This window comes from Erpetoichthys calabaricus, chromosome 4 (assembly GCF_900747795.2).
Source record: "Erpetoichthys calabaricus chromosome 4, fErpCal1.3, whole genome shotgun sequence".
NCBI lineage: Eukaryota > Metazoa > Chordata > Cladistia > Polypteriformes > Polypteridae > Erpetoichthys > Erpetoichthys calabaricus.
Genome location: NC_041397.2, coordinates 47,283,124 through 47,304,244, shown reverse-complemented (window position 1 = coordinate 47,304,244; position 21,121 = coordinate 47,283,124). Strand labels below are relative to the sequence as shown.

Sequence of the window (21,121 nt, the reverse complement as noted above, 5' to 3'; positions counted from 1 at the left end):
CTCTTCCGGGAGAATCCCAAGGTGTTCCCAGGCCAGCCGAGAGACATAGTCCCTCCAGCGTGTCCTGGGTCTTCCCCGGGGTCTCCTCCCGGTTAGACGTGCCCAGAACACCTCACCAGGGAGGCGTCCAGGAGGCATCCTGATCAGATGCCCGAGCCACCTCATCTGACTCCTCTCGATGCGGAGGAGCAGCGGCTCTACTCTGAGCCCCTCTCGGATGACTGAGCTTCTCACCCTATCTTTAAGAGAGAGCCCAGACACCCTACGGAGGAAACTCATTTCAGCCACTTGTATTCGCGATCTTGTTCTTTCGGTCACTACCCATAGCTCATGACCATAGGTGAGGGTAGGAACATAGATCGACTGGTAAATTGAGAGCTTCGCCTTGCGGCTCAGCTCCTTTTTCACCACGACAGACCGATGCAGAGCCCGCATTACTGCGGATGCCGCACCGATCCGCCTGTCGATCTCACGCTCCATTCTTCCCTCACTCGTGAACAAGACCCCAAGATACTTGAACTCCTCCACTTGGGGCAGGATCTCACCACCAACCCTGAGAGGGCACTCCACCCTTTTCCGGCTGAGGACCATGGTCTCGGATTTGGAGGTGCTGATTCCCATCCCCGCCGCTTCACACTCGGGTGCGAACCGATCCAGAGAGAGCTGAAGATCATGGCCTGATGAAGCAAACAGGACAACATCATCTGCAAAAAGCAGTGACCCAATCCTGAGTCCACCAAACCAGACCCCCTCAATGCCCTGGCTGCGCCTATAAATTCTGTCCATAAAAGTTATGAACAGAATCGGTGACAAAGGGCAGCCCTGGCGGAGTCCAACTCTCAAAGAACAGTTAGGACCCGTCCCCCCACCCGAAGGCGGAGGGAGGCTACCCTCTCGTCTACCGGGGTAAACCCCAATGAACAGGCTCCAAGTCGGGGGGCAATAAGTATACCCACACCCACTCAGCGCCTTTCACCGGGGGCAACTCCAGAGTGGTAGAGAGTCCAGCCCCTCTCAAGGAGATTGGTTCCAGAGTCCAAGCTGTGCGTCGAGGTGAGTCCGACTATATCTAGCAGGAACCTCTCAACCTCGCGCACTAGCTCCTTCCCCTTCAGAGAGGTGACATTCCATATCCCAAGAGCCAGCTTCTGTAGCCGAGGATCGGACCGCCAAGGTCCCCGCCTTCGGCCACCACCCAACTCACACTGCACCCAACCTCCTTGACCCCTCTCATAGGTGGTGAGCCCATGGGAAGGGGACCCACGTTGCCTCTTCGGACTGTGCCTGGCCGAGCCCCATGGGTGCAGGCCCGGCCACCAGGCGCTCGCCATCAAGCCCCACCTCCAGGCCTGGCTCCAGAGGGGGGCCCCGGTGACCCGCGTCCGGGCAAGGGAAAACGCCGTCCAAAGTTTTCATTCATCATAAGAGGTTTGAACCGCTCTTTGTCTCATCCCTCACCTAGGACCAGTTTGCCTTGGGTGGCCCTACCAGGGGCATAAAGCCCCGGACAACAGCGCTCCTAGGATCATTGGGACACGCAAACCCCTCCACCATGATAAGGTGGCGGTTAAAGGAGGGGTTAATGTATTTCAGTAAAACTGGGCTATAACAGGGATGACCGTGTCCTTTATCTTGGCAGGTTTCACAGTATGGCAACTGCAGGCAGTTCCATAATTTACCAGACAAGAAGAAGAACCAATGCAGACAAAGAAGCAAGAAAATCTCGTATTGACAGGCGGCGGACAAGAATTGGTTCTTTAAGCTTACTTCAAGACAGCAGTGATGATACAGATGTGGATTTGGACAGTGAAACGTCCAAGGACAGTGCAGAAAAAACTGCCAGCTCTTCTGAGGGCACAGAGGATGATAAGGCAAAAGTAGAAGAGTCGAACGGAGTTGGGAGCGATGAAGAGGATGTTGTTCACAGGAGCAGCCGCAAGCGAAAATCCTCAGCTATGCTAAACGAGAATGAGACTGAATCAGACAGTGATGATGGCCCCCCAGTTAGAAAAGTTGCTGCAAAGAAATGTCCCAGTTTTTTTAAAGATGACTCAGAATCCAGTGATGATGCTGAAGGCCATGAGTCTCCTACTTTTGGAATTGAGAAGGACATTGAAACAAAAGAAAAGGTTAGTTTGAAGAAGAAAGAAAGATATGCAAAGCTGCAACAGTTATCAGAGAAGAGGAGGAGTAAAGACAGACGCTCCACTGGAACATGGCAGGTGAGACTTTTGGAAAGCCAGGACAAGCTTGTGTTGTAGTGTGGAGGTTTTACTTCTATGTAAGCTGTTTAATGTCAAAACCTCTAAACGGGTAGACTAATCAATATACTTAAATAAAACTACATCTCGGTTTTAAAGACTGAATGGTGTCATGGGGGGTTGTGAGATGTGAGACAGCACTTGGAAGCAAGTGGGGTGACGGTCTATTGATTTCAATTTTGTGTTTTGTTGCTGAAGACGACTTGAATTAGGGTACAGCTGGAGCTCAAGATACTTTTGTGTAATTTGGACAGCTACCTAAGCCAGAAGTGTTTGGTGAGACCTACAGCCAAAGAATGCTTAATTCACCCAAATTCTACTATGTCCCAGCCTTAGTTATCTCAGAAAGCTATACCATTATTGATGCTAGAAACTAAATACAGTTTGAAAACATGCAAAACAAAGCCTTCTTTATTGTGATTGGTCAAAGCTTGTGTATAAGGTGTCAGCTACATAGACTGGACTGGGCATTTCGAGCCTGTGATGCCCGGGAACAGCTGTCTGCAGAAGTGTTTTTCTGTGTGGCCCAAACATGCTCTGTCCTCTTTACAGCTGCAAAATACAAATGTCACAGCAAAGGGACTCTTATCATCTCTCTGCTTCATCCTGGTTCTGTAATATAGCAGTGTTCAGTAGCACTGGCCATTGTAAGGATGAAAAAACACACCCATACTTAAATGAAAAGGAGTGGAGTGCATTTCGCTATAAAGAGAAACATTAAACAGCAGATCTTTACAACTCTGGAAGTGCAGAAATCTTATTAAGCAACATTTTTTGGAGAATGTAAAATTTATAGCATGTATAATAGATGCTAGTATTTTGACTATTTAGATTTTGGTGAAATAGGTAGTGGTGCTGCTTCACAGCTCCAGGACATTGGGTTTAAGTTCAGACCAAGTTACTAATTGTGTGGAATTTGCATGTTCCCTTTATGTCTGTGTGGGTTTGTCTCTAACTACTCCAGTTATCCGGCCACATCCCCAAGACATGCAGGTTATGTTAAGTGGAGACTTTTAGGCACACTGAACAGAATAAATGGGCGCTCATCCAGAATTAGTTCCCAGTTTGTGTCCAGTGTTGGCTGTCCACAGCTCTAAGCCGGATTAAGTGGACTTAAAAATTACATAAATAAAATGCATCCACATGTTTTCATTTTATTTTATTTAAAGAAAACAACATTCCATGCAATCAGGTCAAACTTAACAAGCCATAATTCAACCCCTGCCCGAGAGAAAGAGAGAAGGGCCAACAGCACGAACAACTCTTTAAAAACAACAAAGAATGGAGAATGTCCTTTTCCTCAGTATAAATGCTTATTCCAAGATTTGATTAATTAGATCTTGCCATGAAAACATTTTGAACTGATCCTCTTAGTGCAAATTAATTTTTTTCCACTGGCTTATAACAGGTGCGCTGGGATTCTTTCAGCTGAGCAAGATACGTCTATGTACTAGTAGTGTGGGAAAGGCAATTACAATCAATTTGTCCTTCTTCACTGTAAGCCCATCCGGGAGTCCACCAAACAAAGCTGTTGATGGGTTAGGAGTGATTGTGACACTAAGGCTGTCTGATAGGCATTCAACAATTTCTGTCCAGAATAATGTTAATTTGGTGCACTCCTAAAACATGTGGCCCAGTGAGGCTGGAGCTAGATTGCAATGTTTACAGATTGAATCTTGTCCTGGATACATTTTGGACAATTTTAAACATGGTAAATGTGCACAATAAAAGATTTTAAGTTGAATGATTAAATGTTTCACTCATATGGAGCTAGAGTCTATTCTATGCATGACTGCCTTCCACTCCTTTTCTGAAATTTAATTGGAAGATCATTTCCCCATCATACCCTAGGATCTTTGAAAGAAGAAACTTTAAAATGTTTGTTATTGAGAAGCTGTCTGAGTCTTCAAGACTGCATAGTATTTACTTTGGAACAGAAATGAGTGGGACGTGAGGAAAATTGGGCAGGTTCCTTTTAGCAAAGTTTTTGATTTGAAAGTAGTGGAATAATTGTGTTGATGGGAAGTTAAATTTGAAGCCTAATTGTTCACAAGATGCGAAAATACAATTCTCAGAAGTGTTTTAAACCATTTCCCAAACATTTTCCAAACATTAAATACTGTGTAAGTTTGACAGGGTAGAAAAAGGTGATTACTGTATCATGTAGAGGTGTAACTGATAAAAGCTCCTCTGTCTTAAAGTGCTTCCTGCATTTGTTCCATATTCTGAGTGATTGATGGACAATTGGATTATTAGTATATTGATAATAATTTGTATTTACTGGGACACAAAGCAGGACATATAAAAAGTACAGCAAGATTTTATTTTTATTGCAGACCATGCTTGTGTATATTCATCAATTTGTGTCAACGTCCATGTCTTTATAGCTTGTATATTTGCCGCACAGTAATAAAATTGAAAGCTAGGTAGTGCCATGCCCCCTTCTGCTTTAGGTTGTTGTAGAGTCACCCTTTTGATGCGTGGATGTTTTTAAATTCCAAATAATTGAGGCTATACTTGAATCTGATTTCTTAAGGAACAATTTGTTAATGTATATGGGGATGCTCTGAAATAGAAAAGAAGCATGGGAAGGATGTTCATCTTGACAGTATTGATTCTCCCTGCTAATGTGAGATAAAGGGTAAATGTTTAATTTTTTTCAATGCAGGTAGCAAAATTTTGTTGAAAAAGATATTTATATTTACTTGTAATGTTTACCCCTTGGTATTTAAACTGATTCTCTAAAATAATTTGGAAGGTGTCAAGTTTACTATTGTGTGCTAGAGAGTTCACTGGAAAAAAAGCACACTTTTATTCAAATTAATTTTGAGTCTAGATATACAGTATTTTGAAATTCTGCTAGGGCAGTGAGGACTACTGGTACTGATGATTGTTGGTCTGACATATACAGTACCTTGTCATTTGCATACAGTGGTAATTTCTGTTCAAGTTCTTCTTTGGTAATCCCCTTTATCTATGATACATTTCGAAAGTGAATGGCCAGTGGCTCAATGACGACTGCAAAGAGCAATGGTGATAGAGGGCATCCTTGTCAAGTACTACATTCTAGTTTGAAGTAGTTTAAAATAATGTCATTATAACAAACAAGCTTTTGGACTGGTATAAAGTAGTTTGATCCATGCGTTTGGGCCATGTGGCGAACAGGTAGTCCCATGTCAAATGTTTTTTTTTTCTATGTCCAAAGATAATAAGATCCTCAGGTGTGTTAGATTTTATGGGTGAGTATATTACATTAAACAAACATTGAAGATTAGAAGCTAAGTGTTTGCCTTTAATAAATCTTGTTTGGTCTTGTCATACTACAGAAGGAAGTACTTTGTCAATCCTTCTAGTTAGAACCTTGGAGAGTATCTTAATATCATTATTCAGTTTGAGAAATTGGTCTGTATGGTGCACATTGTAAAAAGTCTTTATTTCTTTGGGAAGATGGTAACTAATGCTTGGCAAAATGTTTGAGGTAGAATTTTGTTTGTCTCTAGCTTCTATAAATGTTGTTAATAGTAGTGGAGCTAACTTGTTTGAAAATTTTTTTAATTTTTTTTTTTAAATAAAATTCCAAGCCTGCCGCTTTCCCACATTTAAGTGAGTTTATAGCATCTAATAATTCTGAGAATGTCAAGAGGTTTGTCCAGTTCCTCTGCAACTAAGAGTATCTACAGTAGCTGTGGTATCGGTAATGCACCAAAATGCTCATTAGATTGTGTCTTATCTTTTTTAAACTGAGCAGAATATAAGGTCTTGTAGTAATATCTAAACATGTAGGTTATAATTTTATGGTCAGTGATTTTATTCTCTATTAGTGTTGGTAATTTCTGTTATTGTTTTGCAAACTTCCTGCTTGTGGATTTGTTGACCATGTTCATAATTTTGATGTCGCGATTCAAAGATGAGCTGTTCTATTTGTTTTGTTGTCAAAACGATAAATTCTGATTGCAAAACCTGTCTTCCTATAAAGTGCCTCATTTGAAGATCTGGTGTATACTTGATCCATTATGGTAATTTTGCTAATTAACTAATGCCTTCTTGGTTTCCATTTTTTTTTTGTGTGAAAGATATGAAATAATCTGTGCTCTTAAAAAAGCCTTCAGAGTTTTGCATAGTATTCCTTCAGAGACCTGTGAGGATGCATTTTTCTCTAAAAAAATAATCAATTTCTTCAGAGGTGAATTCTGTACAGTTGTCATCTGCTGATTACAGGGGGTTAAGATGCCAGCTATGAGATGAGTGTGCAGAGCAGAGTGATTTAAGCTCCATGATCAGAGGGGTATAGTAGGAAATAACAATACTGTCATACTTGCAAGATTTGATAGTTGGCAATAATTTATTATCTGTAAAGAAATAATCAATTTTTGAGTAAATGATGTACTGATAAGCAGGGCTGTGGAGTCGGAGACTGAGACAATTTTGGGTACCTGGAGTCGGTACAATTGTAATGAAAAAAAAATACAGCAAGTTCAAATGTCCCATTTCACAAACAGTAGTCCTAATTAAGAACTTCTCTGATGTAAGAATAAAGCCCAGTGCATAGCTGTGTTACTACTAGTGTGAAGTTCAGCTGAGCTATTATACAACCAGACATTCACATATTGTAATCTGGATTATGGTACATTACAAAAAGTGTTTTCATTTTATTTCAGATACAATGTGTTAAATGAACTTGTTAGAGTGTAAACAAGTGTAATGATGTTAATGATGAGTTTAGGTGTGTGCTATGGCCTGATATGTGTTCAGGAGTTCTGCCTGCACTCTCCACATATGCTCCCACCCAGGGCTGAACTTTAGCATAACTTTGCACCTGTTCTAGAAGATATTGAAATTAAAAAGAAATAGATTCTATGTATTGTGACAGATAATGCTTCTAATATGTTAAGCACAATTGAGAAAATGAATAAAGTAGATGAAGAAAGTGACAAACAGATATTAGAGGAAGACATTTCTTCAAGTATTGGAGAAAGTGAAATTGAAGAGAATAGTGAACTTTTGGATAACATTGCTGAAGAAGCATCTAAGCTTACTACTATTCAACATATGCATTGTGCTGTTCATACTCTGCAATAAAAGATGGATTGAAAGATTGTAATGCAGTTAGTCTAATTGGCAAATTGAGGCAAGTAACTGTTGCAGCCAGGGCTCCTAACACAGATGCCATTTTGAAAAGACGTGCAGGAAAAGGAGCCATTTTTGGATCAAACAACATGCTGGGGAAACACTTATTTGATGGTAAAGTGTTTGCTTGAACTAAAAGACTTTCTTGAAGAACTGGACAATGAAAATGTTTTATTAACTGAAAGCTAGTGGGGACAAGTAAAATAACTGGAAAGTCTACTTTCTTACCCCTTTACTGTCACCAAGGGGTTGCAATATGAAGATTTAATATCTGGTAAATTTTTCTTGGAATGGAAGAGCTTGATATATTGCCTGAACAAAAGGGGAGGGTTAATAGCTGATGGCATCGTATCTTCAATGAAGAAAAGAGAGGGTCTCTTACTGGATAATCAAATCTTGTTAGCTGCTATTTATGTTGATCCAATGAGCCAAATTTTGTTGAGCAGTGACCAGATTGCTAATGGAAAAAAGGCACTCTATAATGTAGCAGGTCACATGAAGGGATTGCTACTACCTGAAACACCACCACTGGATGAAGCTATAAGCACTGGTAACTCAGGATCATCCTCTTCAAATGAAGAATTAGACTTTGATTCCTAGTTGGACAAAATGGAAGTTTCAAAAGCAAACCACATCACCTATCTGTGAAAGATAAATGACCAGAAAATATCCAAATAAAAAGATTCCAGCAGGAGTTTTATAAAGAATTAAAAGTAGTTGAAAAGTATGATCACTCATCAAAACTGACTGTTGAAGAAGCCATGCTTGTTGATCCAGAGATTATTAGTGATGTGGCTAGAACTGTAACAGCAATGCCACCCACACAAGTCAGTGTTGAAAGACTATTTTCAGCTCTAAAAATAATCAAGTCAGACTTAAGAGCTTCTACGAAAGAGGATCTGGCAGAAGCAATTCTGTTTCTTAGAACATCGCATTGAGTTAATTTTGGATTGCATTTAACATTTATTCTACTCTACAACTGTATTCCAAGTTTAATATATAAACTGTTTTTTGTTCATGTAGTTAAGCTTTGTTTTTGTTTTAAAACTACCGAAGAATGTGGTTTATATTTTTTGAACTGGTAAAGTTCCCTTTTCTGATTTTTATGCATGCTACTACTTTATAGCCACTTGATAAAAACAATAAATAAAACCTTATTGTTTTCATTTTTTTGTTTTTTGTTTAACTGGCCAATACAGTAGAGAGTCAGCTTCCTAGCCAGTAGTTATGTGGTTAAATGACATGTATGTTGCCTCAGTCAACATGGAAAATACATTAGCATATTAAGTACAGAGGAGTCGGAGTCATAAAATTTATCTACCGACTCCACAGCCGTGCTGATAAGAAGAAATTATATGCTCTTGAGTTTGGATTTAAAATGTTTCATGGTCTGATAAGTTATGATCCATTACAAACTGTGTGATTTATTTTAGCAGTGTAAAATGTTATTGCCACTGTTGTTGAAGATCTATCCAGGTCTGTATTTAAAACAAAACTAAAGTCTCCGGCCATTATAATTTTATGAGTATTCACATTAGGAATGGATGCAAATACATTTTTGGATGAAATCTCTGTCATTCACATCAGATGCATAGATTTTTATCAAAATTATTTTAGACTTAAATAAATTTGCCATCACCGTGACATATCACCCTTCAGGAACAGATACTACATTGGGTACTACAGATGAGATTGTTTTGTGTATTAAGATTCCCACACCTAGAGTTTTCTTTGTATAGCTGGAGAGAAACATTTGGCCATTCCAATCTTTTTGCAACCAGACCTTACTTATTAAGTGAGTCTCCTGTAAAAATGCAATCTTGGCATTTAGACCTGTAAGATCATGATTGAGACCTTTGACATTCCAGCTCCAAACAGTTAAAGGTAGTACGTTGTTTTATACAATAGCTTTAACCTTGATTTCATATTGTTGCCAGGTATTTTGGCTAAAGAGCCTATTATTATATTGGCAGTTCCAGTTGTTGGGGTAAAAAGGATAAATAAGAAGTAACTTGCTCTCTTTCTCTCCCCACCCCAGCCCTCCCCCATTTTGTCTCCCAGAGTGATGCTATACCACACTTCGTCAAATCCCAGTCCTCTGACATGCCAAGAGACGGGGCAAATCCAGAACAAAACAAACCCCCAGCAGAGGTGTAATAACTAAAAATGAGATGTCTAATGATAGTACAGTCCAGATACAATACACCTAGGGTATGATGATAAACAATCCCCTTAGGGGGAAAAAAGTCTAGTAACACTGTAAATTACTAGTTACTTTAGTGGTTACCAAAATATATTTATATTTAATAGAAGAAATTTCAATATAGTAATTGGAAATAAAAATAAAACAAAAAAAAAACTGGCAAAAAAAGAAATTGAATGTATAGTTATTGCAAATGTTGCATTACAAATGTACCAAGTTGCAAGCAAAATCTTCTTTGCACTACCAGGACATGATATGACTCATGTTAATGTTTAAAATGAATTTGGGGTCAGTTGTTTTAGCTCTTTTTCTGCTTCTTTAGGAGAATTAAAGATGAGGAATTGGTCATCAAAAATCACTTTTAATTTAGTAGGAAGCAAGAGACTGCGTCTGATTTCAGTTTTGCATAAGCACTGTTAAATGCTGTAGAATGCAGGTTGTTTGGAGGCTGTTGACAGAGAGAAATCTGGAAAAATACAAATGCGGTTATTTTCAAATATAATCTCCTTTTTCTGTCTGAGAATTGACATTGAATTTTCTTTAACCCGTAGTTGTTTGAAATGGACAATCAGGCTTCTTGGTTTTGAGGCATTCAATCCATGTATGCGGTAAGCTGCTGACATTCCTCTCCCAATTATTTTAGAGAATAGTCCAGCTATGAATTTCACTGGATTTGGACTTTCAAGGTTTTCAGGGAGACCTTCGATTCTGATGTTGTCCCTTCTATATCTGTCTTCCAGCACAACTAGTTTATCACGAGCACTTTGCATTTGGATTCTACGGCAGTTGCTTGTTTGTTGGTAGCAGAAGTCAGTTGTTCAGCTTCTTCAATACGACTTCTTCAATATGAGCACTCTAATGTTATTCTCAGTTTTACTCATATTTTTTCCTGTATTTTCTCATAAATTCTTGCTAGAATGCAACAGGTGACACCTTGGGTGGTTTGTTGTGTGGTGGGTGCAGCAACTCGTTGTTTTCGTGCATGCTGCTAGAATGTTTTTAAAGCATGCTGCTAAGTTATTGCTTAAATGTACATCTTGTTCTTTTATATCCTGAAGATGCTTGTCTATTCTGTTGTCAATTTTGTCATTTATCTTGTGTACATCCTTCTTTATGTCACTCTTTATGTCATTTATGTCACTCTTTATATCATTTATATCCCCCCCACCCCCACCAAGTGTGGTAATCATTTCATCATCGTTTCCATCATCTCTGCGCTCTAAAGGTGGAGTTTCGAGTCCAGTTGGAGTTGATGCTGTTAACTCACTTGGGGGTATTGGAAGTAGTTGACGGAGGGGATGCATTTTCTGAACTTTACATTGAAGTTTACATTGAATTTGGCCCAATATTAAGTAAAATAGAATTGAATGAACAGGACATTACACTGATTTGTTTTTTCATACTTTATTCATTTGTTTATCTTAAAGTATCTGAAAATATGCAGTAACATAGAAGTTACTGTAGATGTAATGTAGATTATGCAAAACCCATTACCCTGTATAAAATAGTAATTTCTCTGTCAGACTTGGTGCAAAGTAGGAAACAGTCATAGAGAAGGGTGTCAGTCCATCATGGAGCCTACTGTGTCACCCACTTGTACTCACATATACAAAAGGTGAATGCACGTGCAAGTTAAATAAAATGTACACTTCTTTACTAAGTAAAATGAATCAGTAATTTAATGAGTTTCTTAATTTTTATAAGGATCCTGATGATGATTTCCAGGAGAATGCTATACTGTCATCAAGCAGTGATGATGAAAGTGAAGACAGCCTGAAGGAATTTATAGTGGAAGATGAAGATGTAGAAGAAAGTAATTCACATGACTTTGTTAAAAAACACCACAGTCAGCCTCCAGAACGACTCTTCGCAGAGCATCACCTTTCAATCTGTAAGTTATGTTTTCTTCTTGGGACACATTATGGATGTAGTGACAAGTTTAGTAAAATGACACCCTTTATTGGCTAACTAAAAAGATTTCCAATATGCAAGCTTTCGAGGCAATTCAGACCCGTTCTTCAGGCAAGATGTAATACAGAAACTGGAATTCCCTGTGCTTATTTAGACACCAGGACAGATACAACATTGGAAAACCTTTAAGTGAGACATCATAGATGTAAAAAATGAATAGACCTCTCCGTTAATAACTGTCTTATAAAATGTATCCTCCTCTAATTTGTAAATTAAAGGAATTGCATGATCAGCCAAACTTTAGATAGCACATTTTTATTTCAGACAACACCCCAGACAACTGCACAAGTACCAAGATCTACTATTTATTTATTAGTTTATCTTTTGTTTGGAATACAGATTAGGGTCACCCTGTGAGTCAGGGTTGGGAATTGAACTGGCAACCTTTTGTTGTACAATCCAAATTGGTAACCTAAATAAAAATGCTGAACAGTGACTAAATAAGCCATAGTGCACTTAATGTCACTTTGCTTAAAAATGTTTAAAAGGTGAAGAAAAACTTTTTTATATTTCATGTTTGCACTTTCAGGCAGCACAGTAGTTAGTGTTGCTGCTTCATTTATCCAGTATCCTAGCCATTGTCTATTTTGAATTTGAATATTCTTGTAGTTTGTGCATGGATTTTCCTCCCACATCCCCAAAGATATGAATGTTAGGTTAATTAGTGATTCCAAACTGGCCCAATTGTGAATATGTGCTTGAGTCAGCCCAGAGGAAGACTGGTATCCTACTAGTCCCATGCAGCCACGAATCAGTCTCAGCAGGTTTAAGGTTGTTAAGCTTTGTTATATTTGCACTTTGACCAGACTGCCTCCCGCTCCAGATGCACCTGCACATGATTACAGACATACTTAAAGTCCAGGGCAGTTTAGGGATGTCGATCAGTCAATCTCCGTATCTTTGAATTGAAGTGAAATTTATGGAAAAATGGAAAACATTCCATCTCTGTTAAGAAGAAGACTAAATGCATATTTAATAAAATAAAAATAATAAATATTGCAAAATTTATTATGCATTATGGGATCTGTTTTCTGTTAAATTCTGTTAAATACCTGGAAGGCTGTCAGCATAGACTAATGAATAGGCTCAACCTGCAATCTACAACTGGAGTTACATTGGTCATCCATCCATCCATCCATTGTCTCCCGCTTATCCGAGGTCGGGTCGCGGGGGCAGCAGCTTGAGCAGAGATGCCCAGACTTCCCTCTCCCCGGCCACTTCTTCTAGCTCTTCCGGGAGAATCCCAAGGTGTTCCCAGGCCAGTCGAGAGACATAGTCCCTCCAACGTGTCTTGGGTCTTCCCTGGGGCCTCCTCCCGTTTGGACGTGCCCGGAACACCTCACCAGGGAGGCATCCAGGAGGCATCCTGATCAGATGCCCGAGCCACCTCATCTGACTCCTCTCGATGCGGAGGAGCAGCGGCTCTACTCTGAGCCCCTCCCGGATGACTGAGCTTCTCACCCTATCTTTAAGGGAGAGCCCAGACACCCTGCGGAGGAAACTCATTTCAGCCGCTTGTATTCGCGATCTCGTTCTTTCGGTCACTACCCATAGTTCATGACCATAGGTGAGGGTAGGAACATAGATCGACTGGTAAATTGAGAGCTTCGCCTTGCGGCTCAGCTCCTTTTTCACCACGACAGACCGATGCAGCGCCCGCATTACTGCGGATGCCGCACCGATCCGCCTGTCGATCTCACGCTCCATTCTTCCCTCACTCGTGAACAAGATCCCGAGATACTTGAACTCCTTCCACTTGAGGCAGGATCTCGCTACCAAACCTTCTATGATGAATGAAAACTTTGGACGGCGTTTTCCCTTGCCCGGACGCGGGTCACCGGGGCCCCACTCTGGAGCCAGGCCTGGAGGTGGTGCTCGATGGCGAGCGCCTGGTGGCCGGGCCTGCACCCATGGGGCTCGGCCGGGCACAGCCCGAAGAGGCAACGTGGGTCCCCCTTCCCATGGGCTCACCACCTATGGGAGGGGCCAAGGAGGTCGGGTGCAGTGTGAGTTGGGTGGTGGCCGAAGGCGGGGACCTTGGCGGTCCGATCCTCGGCTACAGAAGCTGGTTCTTGGGACGTGGAATACATTGGTCAGTTGTTTTTAAACCATGATGGGATGTTGTTGACCACTTGCCTTGACTCTTACCATATAAGCAGCTAATTCTTAAATAAAACACTTTTCTAAGCTGTAATTTGTATTTATTACTGCATATTAAGGCATGTACTGTTGTTGCATCAGCTGTTAGGGGGTTGTTATCTGACAAACCTACTGAATACTAATCACTCTGTCTTGTCCCCGCTAGAGGAAAAGGGTGGGTGCTCAATAAAATTTGAAGTATGATTTGAGAATCGTAATATCTGAGGATTTGTATAGTGTTCTGAACTGGAATCTAAATGACCCGATAATCTCCATCTCTCTAGCCACCTTTTTTTGGGGATAGATGTGGTATATGTAAAAGGTTTGGGAACAGTATCTTTTTAAATTTACTTAAATTATAATATGTAATTTTACAATATCTTAACGACAGACCTCAGTATGTGCGTCTCAGGAACTGCAGGTCTGACATTGTGGTCAGCAGCACAGGAGCACCGCAGGGGACTGTACTTTCTCCAGTCCTGTTCAGCCAATATACATCGGACTTCCAATACAACTTGGAGTCCTGCCACGTGCAAAAGTTCGCTGACGACACTGTTATCGTGGGCTGCATCAGGAGTGGGCAGGAGGAGGAGTATAGGAACCTAATCAAGGACTTTGTTAAATGGTGTGACTCAAACCACCTACACCTGAACACCAGCAAAACCAAGGAGCTGGTGGTGGATTTTAGGAGGCCCAGGCCCCTCATGGACCCCGTGATCATCAGAGGTGACTGTGTGCAGATGGTGCAGACCTATAAATACCTGGGAGTGCAGCTGGATGATAAATTGGACTGGACTGCCAATACTGATGCTCTGTGTAAGAAAGGACAGAGCCGACTATACTTCCTTAGAAGGCTGGTGTCCTTCAACATCTGCAATAAGATGCTGCAGATGTTCTACCAGACGGTTGTGGCAAGCGCCCTCTTCTACGTGGTGGTGTGCTGGGGAGGCAGCATAAAGAAGAAAGACGCCTCACGCTTGGACAAACTGGTGAGGAAGGCAGGCTCTATTGTAGGTATGGAGCTGGACAGTTTGACATCTGTGGCAGAGCGACGGGTGCTGAGCAGGCTCCTGTCAATCATGGAGAATCCACTGCATCCACTAAACAGTATCATCTCCAGACAGAGGAGCAGCTTCAGCGACAGACTGCTGTCACTGTCCTGCTCCACTGACAGACTTCGGAGATCGTTCTTCCCTCACACAATGCGACTCTTCAGTTCCACCCGGGGGAGTAAACGTTAACATTATACAAAGTCATTGTCTGTCTGTATACCTGCATTGTTATTACTCTTTAATTTAATATTGTCTTTATCAGAGTATGTGAGTGCCTGGAATATGTGAATTTCCCCTTGGGATTAATAAAGTATCTATCTATCTGTCTAAATTAATTAATTCCTACTGGCTGACAACAGGCATGCATATGACTGAACATGACATTTATACATATGGTTTTACAATGTTTGCTCTGCACAATTATAATTTTAAACTTTGTATAAATATATAATTCTATGAACTTGCTCTTAACAACATTCTTATCTTTTCTAGTTTCATTGGGAAGTCCATACGCATATTTCCAGATTGTTGTAAAAGCACTGCTGATCAACGCTGTCGACGGCACCTTTTTGAAATCTCTGTACGGTAAGGCTTGTTTTTTTAATTTTTTATACTGAATAGTAGCAAACAGGACTATTTCTGGCCTATAGTGTTGGGCTAGATAAACTAGTAGTTAAAGTGTACTCTTTTTAAAGTGCGTCTTGTGTTCTCACGAATGGACTTTTGTAATTGTTTTTAGCTAGCTAAATGATCAAACATCTGAAGTATGTGTTTGCCCCCCCCCCCCCCATGTCATAGCACACTTTAACACATCATAAACATGTACTGCTAGCTGATATAATTTCATTAACACTGATCATCTGCAGTTGAAATTAGAAGTTTGCATACACTTGGAATGACTTCTTTAAAACTCACTTTATAACTCCTCCACAGACTTCATACTAACAAACTATAAATTTGGCTTATCATTTCAGATATCTACTTTATGCAGGGCAAAAGTCATTTTTTCACTTTTTGTTGACTGTATCACAATTCCAGTGGGTCACAAGTTTACATACACTTTGGGAATATTTGGTAGCATTGCCTTTAAATTTTTGAAATCCAAGGATATACTTCACACTACACAACGCTTGAGCTTGAGGATGTTGCTGCTGCTGCGCAAGCAGTGCATGGACTATACTTGTGCACGTACTTTAAGTAAATTGGGAGGATTCCAGCAGGTGTCAGTGTGAAAAATCATTACTGTTAGAAAACAATGTCCGGTTTTGCTATTTTGTGAGCTGAGGAAAGAAAGATGCTATAAATTATTTGTGTTCTGATACTGTTGTGAAGGTGCAAAAATTAAAAAGGGCGACAACAGCAATACAGAATGTCGAGACAGTATGTGATACCTCTGTCTGTGAACATCCATCCATCCATCCATTTTCCAACCCGCTGAATCCAAACACAGGGTCACGGGGGTCTGCTGGAGCCAATCCCAGCCAACACAGGGCACAAGGCAGGGACCAATCCTGGGCAGGGTGCCAACCCACCGCAGTGTCTGTGAACATTGTTGGAAAAATTGCTTTTTCCCTGCACAAAGTAGACATTCTTAAACGATATGCTAAATTATAGTTTGTTAGTATAAAATATGTGAAGAGGTTATAAAGTGAGTTTTAAAAAATTCACCCTAAGTGTATGGAAACATCTGACTTCAGCTGTATATTGTGATTGAGTGGATACAGTATGGTAAACTAAATAGTGGTGCAAATTCAAGCCTCATGATAAGGAAAATATTACCTACCTTGGTATCCTTGTTTTGGTTTAAGATGGAAGTCGAAAGAAGATGTATGCAAAGGAGATGACCAGGGCCCTCCACTACTTTGATGATCGCTTTGTTGTTCCACGGCTACAGAATTTATTGCAAAGGAGTAGATGGAAAGAAAGATACAAGGTAAAACTGTGTGATATTCTGAGTGCATCTATATAGACAGAAATGTAAAAAGTTTGCACTCATAACTGTGCTAGTCTGTGTACAGGTTGTATAATTTTCAAAAGTAACTGGGATTGAGGATCAAGTCAATCTTTTTCCCGATGGCAATTATAAAATGTTAAAGCTGATATTATTGCCTACCAAAATTTTCCTATCTGCGTTGTTCTTTTGTTGAGGCACATCTCTCTGGTTACTTTAGCACTGGACACTTTTGTTTTGTGTTTTTTAAACCTTTATTTCTGTTAGAATACACAAAGTTCCAAAATTTAGAAAAGATTTAGACTACTGCAAACTATATGTTGAAACAGCCTGTGGTCAGTGACATGTTTCAACAGTTATACTATTTGGCATTTGTTTTTAAAGGGAACGTGTTTTTTTGTAATTTAAAAGTGATAAGTCCTCTTTCATGTGGTAGCCTTCATCAAATATCGATGAGAAACGATGCATCCATTTGCATATAAATCACCAGAAAAGTGCAAACCGGTGACATCTCTGGTCTAGTACTGAACTGGTAGAAGAACCAAAGTGTTGGGATTTAGGGTACTTGTTGGCCATGCACAAATGAGTCCTTCACAGCCCATGTGATGTGTCATCCATTATGTATAATGTAAAATCAGCTAAAAGCCTTTTGCTCCAAAGTCACTTGTTCAAACCAAACTTTTTTTGTTGTATATTATTTTGCTTGTTTTGTATTATAAGGTTTGTTCAAGGATTGAGGCTACTTACAATGTAAACGGCCACAGATCAGCACTGCTGAGTCCTGCATGTGAAGCCCAGGATGGCCTCTTTGTGGATCTTTCATGTTTTTCCTGTGTCTGTATGCAAAGTGTCTGCTGAAATACTACTCTGATGCCTAGTTGTCATCTTCTTGCAGGAACAAGCAGCAGTTTTGACAAAGCATAGTTCAGCGGTAGAAAGCTGATTCTAAAGTAATCTTCTGGGTGACCTTGTTTGCTTTTTCTTATATATCTTCTGTGGACACTAGGGAACGCTCCAGCTTCCCAAACAGCCAACACAAGGCAGGCTTGGACACAGATTAAAAGGCTAAAGCGTTTTTATTTGTGGGAAACTCTTTCTCATAAGTGTTTCCCACCGCAGCCACAAGTATAAGTAATACACAAGCACTATTATTACTCTTCCTTCTCTTTCTGTCACTGCCTCCTCCACGCAAATGTTATCCTCCTCCTCTCAGCTCTGGCTCATTGCCGTGAGGCAGGCAGCTCCTTTTATCTAATCCCCGAGAGTGCTTCTGGTGATATGACACTGCAGCTCCGAAGCTCTACTGGGTGAGGTTGGAGCCCTACAGAGTACAGACTCCCAAATCAGTCCCCCACAAAGATGTCCCAGGGACTACAATACCCGGCATGCCTTATGGGCACCGATGTGGGGATTTGAGCCTTGCTGCCATCTAGTGTCCTGGGGGTGACAAAGCCCTGTGTAAGTTCTCTTTCCCCCTATCCTTCCTCGAGAGAGGCCTGGCTGGGTAAGGATGCTGGCAGTCCCTCACACTTGATATTATTGCTGCAGAGAATATCCATTATTAGTTAAATCTCAACTCGCCAGTTAATGTGCTGGTTAAAAATACTGTTAAATGTTATTTATTTTAAATTAAAGGCATCCTACCTTTTTATGGAATTATAAAATATGTTTAGTTATTTTGAAAGAAAATAATTGCAACAAAGGCTTAGAAAGTGACACTCAGTATTTTTTACCTTTATTTTCCCAAGGCAGGCCTGCAGGAATGTCGCCTGCAACATAATGCTTGACTCAAGTCCATCATGGGGCTCACGCAAGCCCAGCCATAAATGTGTTCCCTCTGAGTTTTGAGGCACTTGATGACATCTTACAAGACTGTAGTAGGAAAGCCCATGCAGACTTCATGCGGAAGGCACCCCAACCTCTTTAAAGTTTGGGCTCAGGTGATATAAGGAAACCTCACCATACGTTTCTTGTAGGGGGTTCAGATACTAATATCATCTCGTTTGAGCCGTCTTTCTTTATATCAAGGAAAACACAGAGGTATAAAGACTATTGAAAATAATTTTATGCTAATGATTTTTTGTAGTATCCCAAGATACCCCTCATTTATTTTAAAATAATTATTTTACAGGAGCGTGTAGAGTGTTACCCGGAAGTGAAGGTTATTAACACTGGAATAAAAAGTGACCCCTGTGAGGCATGTGAAATGCATAAACATACCAGGTACTCAGTGGTCCTGTCGGGACAACTGTATGACAACAAGACCATGGATAATGATGACTTCCTGCCAAATGATGTTCAAGTAAGACATCCTGACTTGATTGGAAGTAAAATGTTGTACTGTGCATGAATTAATCGGGTTTGTTTAAATTGCAACAAATCATCATCTAGCATGATTTGCCAAATCTTTGCATTACTTTATTCCAGAAAAGGGTTAACATAAAAGTGTCTGTCTTTGTCTGAGATTTTGTGTTACAGCAAACATGGACCACACCGGGGATTTATTTTCTCTAGGGAAGCTTTTGACTGGAAGTTTTGTCATCCTCTCTTCTGTTGTCAACTGGCCTTATCTCAAAGTTAACCTCAGTGAATAGATACTGTTAGGATCTATGTGTGTTAATCAGTGTGAAATGTTTTTTACTTAGTGCTTAACCTGATGTGTACTTTGTGTGGGTGTTTGTTACATACAGTAATCCCTCCTCCATCGCGGGGGTTGCGTTCCAGAGCCACCCGCGAAATAAGAAAATCCGCGAAGTAGAAACCATATGTTTATATGGTTATTTTTATATTGTCATGCTTGGGTCACAGATTTGCGCAGAAACACAGGAGGTTGTAGAGAGACAGGAACTTTATTCAAACACTGCAAACAAACATTTGTCTCTTTTTCAAAAGTTTAAACTGTGCTCCATGACAAGACAGAGATGACAGTTCCGTCTCACAATTAAAAGAATGCAAACATATCTTCCTCTTCAAAGGAGCAAACAAATCAATAGGGCTGTTTGGCTTTTAAGTATGCGAAGCACCGCGGCACAAAGCTGTTGAAGGCGGCAGCTCACACCCCCTCCATTAGGAGCAGAGAGAGAGAGATAGAGAGAGACAGATAAAAAAATCAATACGTACCCTTCGTGCTTTTAAGTATGCGAAGCACCGTGCAGCACGTCGCTTCACGAAGCAGCTGCACAGAAGGTAACCAACGTCAATTTAATCTTTCAGCATTTTTAGACGAGCGTCCGTATCGTCTAGGTGTGCGAACAGCCCCCCTGCTCAATCCCCCTACGTCAGGATCAGAAAAAGTCAGCGCGAGAGAGAGAGAGAAAAGTAAGTTGGGTAGCTTCTCAGCCATCTGCCAATAGCGTCCCTTGTATGAAATCAACTGGGCAAACCAACTGAGGAAGCATGTACCAGAAATTAAAAGACCCATTGTCCGCAGAAATCCGCGAACCAGCAAAAAATCCGCGATATATATTTAAATATGCTTACATATAAAATCCGCGATAGAGTGAAGCCGCGAAAGGCGAAGCGCGATATAGCGAGGAATCACTGTAATTTGTAACATTACTATACATGTGAGCTTGTTACAGCGTTCTGAGCCTCTTTGGTGAAGAGCGCTCTATATAGAAACTTAATAAATTTAATTGAATCAAAGTCATATTTTTATGTAGTAAAAATTATATTCAGCAAAGTATGAGTATGCCACTCATTTAAGAAAATCAGAGTAAAGGCCACATTTTCAACATTGCACAGTTTATGAAACAGGTGTTACTTTTTATTGTTTAAGTAAAGAAGGCTAAATCTATAAAGTAAGCATGATATACGAGGTGAGACACAAAAATAACTGGATTGGTAAGAAAAATATTTATTGATTAGTTACAGCATTCTAAACATTGTCACCTTCTATATACTCCCCCTCCCAATCTCCACACCGCTCCATACGTATCTTCCCTTGATTGAAACAGTGTTAGAAGTCTTCTTGCTTGCAGCTCTTCAACAGGTTTGCCGTTTCTGTCTTCACTTCAGGTCACTTTTGATTTTCGGGAACAAGTAAAAATCACAGGGAGGTAAATCGGGCGAATAGGGAGGATGATCGAGGACAAGAGTGTTTTTGTCAGTCAAAAACTGCTATATGGAAAAGGCATTGTGCACTGGAGCAGACTATAGATTAAAAAGAAAATACACACAGAGCGGGGCTAATAAAAATAACTTAATTTCTATCTTGAATACCCATAACGCTCCTACAATTCGATTCTGCTCTTCTGAGACATTAAATATGGCTTTATTAAATGTTAGAGCATTAACCAACAAGACGTTTTCCATCAACGATCTTATTAATGATAGGAAAATTGATTTTATTGCATTAAGTCAAGCATGGCTTATCTCTAATGGTGCGGCTGTTTTAATCGAATCTGTGCCTCCGAAT

The 21,121-nt window shown here is 40.3% G+C and overlaps 1 protein-coding gene across 1 annotated transcript in view; it reads left to right on the top strand.

Annotated features, from left to right (window-relative positions):
• Positions 1-21,121, top strand: part of ccdc82 (coiled-coil domain containing 82) — a 40,658-nt gene that overhangs the window by 4,149 nt on the left and 15,388 nt on the right. Inside the window, exons 2-6 of the mRNA XM_028799410.2 lie at positions 1,640-2,222; positions 11,296-11,482; positions 15,246-15,338; positions 16,562-16,686; positions 18,836-19,006. Coding sequence (XP_028655243.1) covers positions 1,650-2,222; positions 11,296-11,482; positions 15,246-15,338; positions 16,562-16,686; positions 18,836-19,006 — 1,149 coding nt within the window. The 5' untranslated portion in view covers positions 1,640-1,649. The remainder of the gene's footprint in view (positions 1-1,639; positions 2,223-11,295; positions 11,483-15,245; positions 15,339-16,561; positions 16,687-18,835; positions 19,007-21,121) is intronic.